At 42.2% G+C, this 9,979-nt stretch overlaps 4 protein-coding genes across 10 annotated transcripts; 1 reads left to right on the top strand and 3 right to left on the bottom strand.

The window, feature by feature from the left end:
• Window positions 1–1,641: 1,641 nt before the first annotated feature.
• LOC18028791 lies at window positions 1,642–3,370 on the bottom strand. 5 transcript variants are annotated; one of them, XR_002896855.1, is made up of 4 exons: window positions 2,868–3,370; window positions 2,646–2,729; window positions 2,239–2,341; window positions 1,642–2,086 (listed from the first exon to the last, which is right to left on the bottom strand). XR_002896855.1 is itself a non-coding variant. In XM_024149590.1 (4 exons), exons 1-3 carry the CDS (start codon window positions 3,187–3,189, stop codon window positions 2,248–2,250), a joined length of 486 nt encoding a protein of 161 aa, XP_024005358.1. In that variant the 5' UTR covers window positions 3,190–3,364; the 3' UTR covers window positions 1,642–2,086; window positions 2,239–2,247. The 5 variants fall into 5 exon arrangements, 2 of the variants coding, with proteins under 2 accessions (XP_024005358.1, XP_006411619.1); XR_002896854.1 differs by having other exon boundaries at window positions 2,203–2,341; window positions 2,868–3,369; XR_002896856.1 differs by having other exon boundaries at window positions 2,203–2,327; window positions 2,623–2,729; window positions 2,868–3,368.
• Window positions 3,371–3,505: 135 nt separating this feature from the next.
• LOC18028789 (probable galacturonosyltransferase 3) lies at window positions 3,506–7,004 on the bottom strand. 3 transcript variants are annotated; one of them, XM_006411555.2, is made up of 9 exons: window positions 6,821–7,004; window positions 6,601–6,653; window positions 6,411–6,471; window positions 6,238–6,288; window positions 6,018–6,155; window positions 5,553–5,693; window positions 5,132–5,466; window positions 4,088–5,045; window positions 3,506–3,915 (listed from the first exon to the last, which is right to left on the bottom strand). In XM_006411555.2, exons 1-9 carry the CDS (start codon window positions 6,869–6,871, stop codon window positions 3,634–3,636), a joined length of 2,070 nt encoding a protein of 689 aa, XP_006411618.2. In that variant the 5' UTR covers window positions 6,872–7,004; the 3' UTR covers window positions 3,506–3,633. The 3 variants fall into 3 exon arrangements, with proteins under 3 accessions (XP_006411618.2, XP_024005354.1, XP_024005355.1); XM_024149586.1 differs by having other exon boundaries at window positions 6,411–6,465; window positions 6,821–6,982; XM_024149587.1 differs by lacking the exons at window positions 6,238–6,288; window positions 6,411–6,471; window positions 6,601–6,653; window positions 6,821–7,004 and having other exon boundaries at window positions 5,553–5,689; window positions 6,018–6,136.
• Window positions 7,005–7,051: 47 nt separating this feature from the next.
• LOC18028790 (transport and Golgi organization 2 homolog) lies at window positions 7,052–8,333 on the top strand. Its single transcript, XM_006411553.2, has 4 exons — window positions 7,052–7,204; window positions 7,290–7,680; window positions 7,769–7,960; window positions 8,037–8,333. Exons 1-4 carry the CDS (start codon window positions 7,122–7,124, stop codon window positions 8,178–8,180), a joined length of 810 nt encoding a protein of 269 aa, XP_006411616.1. The 5' UTR covers window positions 7,052–7,121; the 3' UTR covers window positions 8,181–8,333.
• On the bottom strand, window positions 8,180–9,911 carry LOC18028788 (amino acid transporter AVT3C). Its single transcript, XM_006411554.2, has one exon. It carries the CDS (start codon window positions 9,722–9,724, stop codon window positions 8,408–8,410), a length of 1,317 nt encoding a protein of 438 aa, XP_006411617.1. The 5' UTR covers window positions 9,725–9,911; the 3' UTR covers window positions 8,180–8,407.
• Between the last annotated feature and the right edge of the window lie 68 nt (window positions 9,912–9,979).

The raw sequence follows: 9,979 nt of genomic DNA, 5'->3' as shown, positions 1-9,979 counted from the left end.
GGGTATACCGTATACTATAAGTTAGCGGATTATTTGTTTCATGAGAAGGGACATCAACTCACTTCTTTGTAATTTTTTCATTTACTTACATTCTATGACTTTTATTTTGATTTACCAATAATGTGGTACTCTCTCTGTTACACACAATTTCATTATACATTTTTTTCACACATCTTAAAAATTCTATCTTACCCTAGCATATTAATACAACAAAGCACAAAACAGAGGGAATAATTAATGCAAAATAGCGCTTAATGAATGTCCGGCATTATTTATGTACATAAGAGTGACCTAACTCAGCTTTACCCAAGTCTTTACTGTGTTATGTTAAGTTCATTCTAATTTGGTACATAATTTAAAACGGCAAATATATCTAACTTAAGATTCTTAAAAATAGGTGCTTACCTAGTTTAGTTAATGCTTTTTGCTTACGCCATCTCAAGTGAATCTAAATGGATTTTGACTATTAGTATCACCAACTCTACTTTGATCCCGATTTTGCCAGAAATAAAACTCTCTTTTGATACCTTTCTAAGCGATTAATGCATATCTTAGAAATTGAATTTAAATGGGATTTTGTCTACGGAGAGTGAAAATTATCTCCATTTTAATCTTTCGGTGACTGAACACAAAAAAATAAATAAAAGTCTGCGAATACGAACGAATAGACCAAGTTCAATCTTTTTATTTTATTTTTATTGGCATTCTCTCGTTTACGTGCGTTGCACAAAAGCCGCAGTGTTCCCAAAGCTATTAACAACTAATTTGATTATTAATAGTTTGCATAATTAAGGGGTGAGTTGAGAGCAATAATAATGGAGCTGTCCGAATCTTTCTCCATATGACATCAGCAACTTGTCAGAATCTCACTTTTATAGTCTAACTAATGCATATTGAAATGAGTCCAAGGAACCTAAATCTACAAAACGACATATCTGATGAATGGACTACTTCTGAAGATCTATTATTTGCTTCATAAAACTCGTATCCATTAATGAACTCACCACTTATATATATATATATATATGGAATTAACCGCAATAATTTGAAATTACGTTGGGATCAGTCTTTAACAAAAGGGAAACTAATTCCAGAAAAAGATATTATAGCCGATAGCTTAAGATACTACTATACAGTTTTACAGCAAGTTTGTATATATATAATAAATTCGTTATATAACATAAAAGAAAAGGGTGCATAATTGGATGACATCAGGAAGCTCTTTTAATAGTTAAACGGAATCAGCTGAAGTCAACACCCAAATAATAATCGTCTAGAGATGTACTTTGGCTTCTCTTTGTTAATTAAACATCGATCATATTTCCAATGCTCCTCTCTTACAGACCAGAATTGTCAAAAATAGCCTTTTTAATATATAATTTTGTTGATAATTGCCAAGTTGTTGACTCCCTCTCTCTCTCCAGAAATGGGGATTATAAAATGAAGAAAAGAGTAGCAATCATCTATTTACAAGGATAAAATTAAAATACATGGACTTAGGGTTGAGTACAATAACAATGGGATCTCCAAGCCTAAGTGAACGTGCAACAGTTGTCTCAGGAGCTGAAGAAGACTTTGTGGCAGGGAATCTAATCTTTTTATCAATTGAAAGCCCCCTAACTCGTGGGAGCATCTCTCCAGCATTTAATCTTATTAAATATCAATATGATTTGTTCCACATTTCAGATAACGAAAAGAAAAGAAAAAAAAAAAAAAAAAAAGAATTCCTTTTATGAACATGGCTCAAATTGACAAGCGAGCTAAGTAAGATCGCATTATGACTAACCGTATCTACTCAACCACTGTAAGTTTGTAACAAATGCCTCTTTCATCAGCACGTGTTCTTGCCTTCTGAAAACTAATTGCAACATTATACTGATCAGTAAATAACAAGATATGATGGTTGGTTTTAGACGGCCTAAAGTTTTAAAAGTGAGTAAAGCTTCGGTCCACCAGGTCCGTAGGAGAGTCAGTCTTTCTCTAAGCAAGCTGTTTTCTGGCCTGGCCTATACGGAAAGATCATCCAACTACGAGAGAAACATCTTGACAGAAGGTCGAAAATCCCCACCACTCTCCCTGAAAGTAGCTGAACTCAAAGCAGAAAGAAGAATTTTAATGGAGATTTAGCCTGTGGAAGCTTTTAATTTAGGACCGTTGCTATTGCACAGATCACAAACAAGTAGGCGATAAAAAGCCACTTACACTGCCCATTACTTTATTATTATTATGTCTCCCTTCCTTTTTCTTTTACTCATTGGATGTAGATTTTAGGCTATTCACAGACCTTCCAAGCACGTTTAAAGACGCTACACGCTGCATCTCCATCGCTGCACCACACAAACTGTTTATTAACAAAAAACTTGTGATTCAGATGGTTCCTAGCTCTGTTACACGTTACATTTACAAGCCTAAAATTCTGGATCAGAAGTAGAAGCCCGGGGGTCCGGTTGCAACAATAAAGAATAACTTGTCGCCCTATTACATTAGCCAAACAAGACCACGAATGCTGGTTTCAAAAATATATTTAAAAAAAAGATTTCGAATTTATATACACTATAGTTGTCGTCAGTAGAAATCATCATACAATATTGGGTAAAGAAAGAAGCATGGATCAGAAATTACTTAGCGAGCATGAGGAGGAGTACCTTCCTCGAGAGAGAATTGAATAGACCTCTTTTCCAACTCAACAGCATGCTTGCTAAGCTCGGAGGAGGATAGTGACCAAAGCACTAATTAACATATGAAGAGCATGCAGGTCAGAAGATTTAGAGTCACCCTTCATCATCATATAAGAAGAACCAAAAACCAAAAAAAAAAAACAGAGGCATCTCTTTGTTTGTTTGTTTTTAAGGGTGGTGGGGGCATACTCTGTAGATGATCCGTCTGATCAGATTCATTGAGCTTGTTTAGAAGCAATTGAAGATGATGGTAACGCTCTTCCCAGTCTAAGCAATGGGTGGTGGTCGGTGCACGAGGCCGAGGGGAAGATTCAGAATCAGCAGCAGGAGAGGATGATGATGAGGTTGGTTCCTTAGGCTTATTTGTGCCACTCTCAACCTCGACTCTTCTGCGTACATATACAAGTCGCCCGCTTGCTGCAGCATTACTGGCTGGAGACTGACATGTTTGAGGTTTCTTATCCCCAGATTCCGCCTTTGAATCTTTTGGTCCACTCTTGCCTGCGTCCATTCTTTCAATCACCACCGATTGATTCCTGCGCACCCAAAACACACAAGTCTAGGTCTTTTTTGGGGGATGGAGGAATCTAATCTCGGACGACACCCCCCCACAGGGAAGAGCACAGCTCATTTGCCGATGCGTTTTCCTAAAACTAGCTCAAGCAATTATGGGCTCGACGGCCCGCCCATCAATGTTGATCCATGGGCCGCCCATCAATGTTGATCCATGGGCTCGATTGCATTTTCTTGTTCTTGATGATTTTTAAGGTTCAGAAAAACCAGCAGACTACTTAACACAGGGAGGGAGGGAGGGGGGATGATCATCCTATTTAAGTACTAGTATTTATTCTGTCGCCGTCTCTTGATTCCTACTGTATACAACTCAAAACAAACCCAATAAAAAAAAAATATCTTTTTTTGTCTTTTCGATCGTGTGTGTGCTTCATCAATCTCTTCATTCATCGATGTTGATGTTGCAGCGACGGAGATAGGGGTTATCGTACTCAACGTACTTGGACCAGTAGGCTTTGTACTTGGCGAATGCCAAACCGAGCCATGGCTTGTAGTTCCCATTGTAATGCACAACCGCTGCATTCTCTATAGCTGTCTGGTTGAGCGCTGGGTCATAGCCTAGCCCCAGCACGTGCCAGCTCCGCTCCATTGCATATGTCAGGTTGTAAAATGTGATCAGCCCCGGTGGCAACGAACCCAGCTTCCACAGCGTTCTTTCCTCATTCTGTATCCACCACACCCACATTATTATTATTATTATTATTATTATTATTATTATTATTATTATTATTATTATTATTATTATTATTCTTACTATTATTATAGAGTGAGCATATGTCATTTATCCCAACAAGAAAGTTATCATGTCTCTCTTTTAAAAAAACTCAATGCCTTACCATGTCTTGCCAGTAATGATATATCCCTGTGATGTTCCGTTTCCTCCACTCTTTCAGGTCAAACATATTCATCCCAAATGCCCACCCGCATGCCCCCGCATCGAAATTCTCTGAGATCTTTGGATTTGAGAAGTTGAGATACTTGTCAAATCTGTGGAAGCTCTCCTTGCACGTCTCCACCGCACCATTCACTTTTCCTTGCATGTCTACCTCCCATAGAGGTGCCAGGTCCTTTTGCACCACGATGTCATCGTCAAGAAAGAGTATCTTGTCCAGCTTCGGATACACCTCTGGAAGGTAGAATCTGAGATGATTCAGCATCGATAGATATTTTGGGTTTCGGTACTTCAGATTGTCCGCTCCGGCAGAGATTGATGAAGGATGGTTTGCTTTGAAGTAGTATTCTTTGAGCCTTGCGGATTCAAGCTGCCGTAGAACAGAGCAGTAAGAGGAGTTTAGCCACTTAAAATCATTTATGTTCTCAACTTGAATTGTCGCATCAGCGGGAGCATTGATCCGAAACCACATCTTCATTGCAGCGAAATTCAATTTGTCAGTTACTATATGGAACACATGCTTCCCCGGCTCCTTTGCATTCAAGACACTGGAGTTGACCACAACTGATGTAGCCAGAACGTTATCCGAAAATATCGCATAGTGATAGAGAGAAGGATCTTCAAACTTCATTCGACTGGCATCCTTTTCGACTGCATCCTCTTCATTGAAACCGAGAAGAAAATAGTCTGCCGCTAGCTGCAGACTCAGGCAATGCAATGGCTTGGGAAATGTTTTGGCGGCCAGCTGAATTAAGAAGGTGCCCTTTTTCTTCAGTCCATCTACATGGCGTTCAGTGGATTGAAGCATGGCTCGGAACTTCTTTGCCAGTTCATGGCAGTCATATAACTCGTCTTTTGCAAGAGAGAGAGCATGGCCCATGGCTTTTGCTTGATCAAGCGCTCTAACCATGGAAAAAACATAGAAAACAATTCAACAAAGATTGCTGTCTCACTAATCCACACTGACACTAGGAATGTAAAACAATACCGTGAAGGAAGGTCAGCATCAGAGGTTGCTTTTCCTATAACACGTTGATTTTCTCCACACTGCTGCATCAAGAAAACGTAAAGACTAGTTGCATTTTTTGTTTTGGCAATATTTGCATATGCTTTTGCCATTATGATCTGGTCTCTCATAAGCTTCAAGATCGCATCAGCGTTTGGCCTCTCATAGTCTCTCCTCCATATACTGTATTTTTCGATGACTGAGTTTTCAAAGCTCATTGACTTCTCAATGGCTGCTTCTTGCATCTGCTCATCAGTTTCCTTATCTTGTTGGATCAGCTCCAGAGTTCGTTGAACTCTCCTTTCCTGACGTAAACTCTGCAAGGGTATACAATTGTTACTGTCCTAGTGAAATATACTCAACGGATACAGAGATGCAAGACGAAGGGTATTTGACAGATCACCTGACGCTTGAGTTTCGCTGGGTTTGTAAATTCCACGCGTGGAAACTGATTCTCGCTTTCCGCAGACTGATTAGTTGTAGAATGACTTGCACTTTCTTCCATTCTAGTATCATTTTGAAATGAATCCCGCGGTATCACTAGCTAGTTCCATAAGAAAATGTCAGCAACCGGAGTACAGAGATATGAGCAAGCTTAAAGAAAATAATCCAAGAAACTGAAAAGAAACTTCTAAGATTTTCCTAGCTTCTGCAAGGAATCTCATAAGCAGATCACCACGTGGTTAGAACAAATGATGTTCACGAAAGGTATTCATTGCGCTGCCCGTGAGAGTGCTAACTGCTAAGTAATCACTTGACACACTATAAGTAGTCTCCTCTAGTGCCATGTCCATGGGATCGAAGGTTTTATTCTTAATCTGATTATTTAACCAAAAACAAGTCTTTAACTGACATTAAAAGTTGGCACCTGGGAACCTTGTTTCTTGCCGCTAACTTGATTGGCAGGATTCTCCAAAACCCAAGAAGATGAAAGATCCCCCATTTTCACACTACCAAGCCGTATATTGCCATAATGGTCACTGTATGTCGCAACTATGTTCACATCCTGAGATAATAAATTTATTTATTACAAGTAGGAAGCATACAATTATATTCAGAGAAAGAAGAGTAAGAGGCCACAGCCTTACTTTCAGAGATGGATCGTAGTTCACTGCAGCAACTGAGGAAGCAGACACCTCCTGAAGGAATTAGTTGATAACCAAAAGTTAATCACAAGCTACAGATCAGCCCCCAAAGATTTAGCAAAAGTCTCTGCGGAGTTGGAAGTGAACTAAGTTATTGGGGGGAACAAGAATGAGACCTCTAGATTAATACATCCATGACAATCTTGCAGTGGACGATAAGCTTTCAGTTCTCTGTGGCTGCACAAGGAAGCATCATGGCAAGAATAAGACAGAGTATCACCAACAAATAGAAAGGGAAACAAAAAACACGGGGTAGCCAAAAGAAGAGCTTCCAGGTGAGAGGCAGAGATATATATATATCATTACGGTGCTTGTGACTCTAAAATGGCTCCACCAACATGAACAGCATGTAGCACCTCCTGCAATGCGTCGAAAAACAAAATTTCAAAACATCTAAGACGGAGAAAGAAAAACCCATTCGCAAGGACCACAAATTTGATGAGATCATCCCGAAATTCCATAATCATGTGCAACGAGAGCAATCCAGCTAGAGCAAACGTAGCGGGAGAGAGAGAGAAGTAGGTACCAGCCATAAGAAGGCGTGAAATAGAGAGACGGAGCGTCTCGACAACATCATTACATCTGGATCTGATATCACCACATCGCCGGCGACTGTGAAAAAATCGCAGCTTTCTTAAAGCAGTCGAGCGGTTTTTGAAACGTGCACGTGCTGCCGTTTCGTGGTGAAAAGAACCACACGCATTTCTTTAGTAGAAAGAGGAGAACACAGAAAAGACGAGACTTTTTTTTTTCTTCCCCTAGAGTTTTAGAAGAGAGAGAGGGGATCGGAGGAGTAGAGAGGTATAGAGAGAAGAGAGGAGAGGAGAATGTGCATAGCAGTGTTTTTGTGGCAATCGCATCCGCTTTACCCTCTTCTTCTCTTTCTGAATAGAGATGAAGATCACAACAGGTGATTGATTGAATCCCCTCTTCTCAAAATCGTGTCCTTCTGATAAGATTAAAAAAAGTAAACATTTTTGTGTAAATTGCTCAAGGGCGACGGAGGCGCTGCGTTGGTGGGAAGACGGAGAGACGGTGGGAGGAAGAGACTTGGTGGGCGGCGGGACGTGGCTGGGGTGCACGAGGCATGGCCGTCTCGCTTTCCTCACCAATTTCAAGGAGACCACTTCCTTCCCGGATGCGAAATCCCGTGGAGATCTCCCTATTCGTTTCTTGCAGAGCCTAAAGAGCCCGGCCGACTTTGCCGAGGAGATACAAGACGAGGTTGCTCTGTACAACGGCTTCAACCTGGTCGTCGCTCATGTCTTGTCCAAATCCATGGTTTACATTACCAACCGGCCACGCCACGGTGACAAGCTCGTTACGCATGTTTCTCCGGGGATCCATGTCCTTTCCAATGCCAACCTCGACTCTCCTTGGCCCAAGGTACCGTGATTTGTGCCGTTACACTCTGATTTTTCGACGACTTTGCACCCTCCCTCCCTCCCCACCAATTGTTGCCTTTTCTCTCCAGTGTATGAGGCTGAGAGAGAGCTTTAAACAGCTTCTCTCTGAAAACGAGGGTGGTGAATTCCCGGTGAAGACGATGGTGGAGGAGGTGATGACTGACACTGTCAAGGACCAAGAACCCGAGCTGCCTCACGTTTACACCCCAGAGACTGAATACCATCTCAGCTCAATCTTCGTCCACATGCTTAGACCAGCTGTAACACCTTTCCTTTTGTATATATTTTTGTTAAGTCTTTCTAGGAATATCCAGTCTCACTCATGGCACGATACAGGGGCCTTATGGAACCAGAAGCATCTCGGCGCTCACCATCAAGTCCCATGGTGAGGTCTGTTTCTACGAGCGGCATCTTGAAGAAGGTGGTGCCTGGAAGGAACACACCCAACACTTTGTAATACAAAACCAAAGCATAATTTGAACCTGATTCACAGGGTTCCTTTGCTTCACATATATATATGTACATGTTGTACACAAAACAGAGCTCATGTGTTTTTATTCCAAGTTCCAAAACAATCACAATACAAATACAATCATTAATCGGATACTCTTAAACCACAATCCCACACATAAATATAATGGCACACTTCACAGGTATTGGACACAAGGGGAAAAACCTCTCCACTTGTCAGGGGACATAGACGACGCTTACACTTTGACAGAGAAGATCTCACTCAGGGAACTCCACGTTCCCGACACAGCAAGAACCACGCCCAGTCCCACTATCGCTGTGTCCAAACTCCATTGTTTCCACCCCATGTCTTCCTTGAACACCAGCAAATGAAACAAAGCAGGTAGCACAAACCCTAAGATGCAGCAAGTGCTGCTGCCCACCAAGGACAAGAAATCTGTAAAGTTTGGCACAAAGAGAGCCACCAGAGTCACTGCCAAGACGAGCAGCCATCTCAGCCACGCAGAGTACATCCCACGCGAGAAGCGCCTCTCCACTATCTCAAACACCGGATTCATCATCAAGGGGAAGGTGAAGAAGAGGTTGATGCAGAGTCCAAGCTGAACAATAGTGCTGATAAGTCCTGCCCCCAAGTTTGCCGTGATTATGTCCATGGTGTCTTCACCAAAAGCCAAGTAGCCTAAGAAACCAAATGCTATGTATATCAAAGAGATGAATCCCATGCCGAGTGCCAAGACTTTGCCAAACTTGTCCTTGTCTTTCATCTCCGATTCAAGAGGCAAGACCATTCCAACCCCTTCGAAGGAGTAAACGGCCACGCCCATCCCATAGAAGAAGAGGGACATACCACCAAAGGCAACAACGTCAGGCCTTTGCTTGAGTATAATCATTGAATCCTCCACAATGACCACAGCCATGGCGCCAAGATCAACAATGTCGGCGAAGATGCTGAGAGGAGCCAAGTGGGTGAGGGTCTTAATGGAATTCAAACCCAGCTGGAAGGGAAAGCAACCCCATATGTAGAGGCTCTTAGAGGAGACACCAAAGAATTCAGAGCCCAGCCTTGTAAACTGATGCCTCAGACTCGTGGGAGATTCAGGGTCGAAAAGATTAGCTAAAGTAGTGCCGATGAAGATTAGATATCCGACGCAAAACCCAGCTTGAGACATAATGATAAAGATGTCAACGACGACCCTGCCGAGGGAGCCGCAGACGGCAAATCCAAGGTCCCCAAAGGAGCCGATCTTGGAACTGGAGAAACCGCCATTCAAAGAGTCGAGCTTGCGGCGGGTATGAACGAGGAGCATCATGCAGTGATGGGTCAAAACGGAGACGGAGACGAGAAGGAGCACACCCATGAGCCATCCGGTCCGCTTGAAGGCGTAAGGAAGGCCTAGAACCCCAGCGCCCACGACTGCTATGAAGACATTGGCGAAGGTCTTGAACTGGCTCGAAAGCGGAGGTCCCTTGCCTAGAAGAGGCGTGTCCTCCCTAGCCGGCGGTATTTTAATGGTATAAGACGAGGAGCTAGCAGCTTCCTTGTCAAAACCCATCTGATTGGAAATCTAAGAGGGAGGTTAACGGAATCGTCGCGGCAGAAAAGAAGCAGAAAGCTTTTTGATTTTGTCGCCGAAGGGATTAATCTGAAAATCAGAGAAGATTTAGCAAAGATGAGATGGAGGACAGAAAGGTAGAAGAAGACGAGTCGAAGATAATTGCGTGTAGTTGGTGGAGTCTTTTCATTTGTCGTTGTGTTTAATAAGAACGAACAGAACATGTCTCTCTCTCTATTTACGGATTCGGAAGGG

The sequence above is a fragment of the Eutrema salsugineum genome, unplaced genomic scaffold (assembly GCF_000478725.1).
Source record: "Eutrema salsugineum unplaced genomic scaffold, Eutsalg1_0 scaffold_1, whole genome shotgun sequence".
NCBI lineage: Eukaryota > Viridiplantae > Streptophyta > Magnoliopsida > Brassicales > Brassicaceae > Eutrema > Eutrema salsugineum.
The sequence above is the reverse complement of the archived record's forward strand: the minus strand, read 5'-3'. Positions and strand labels throughout refer to the sequence as shown.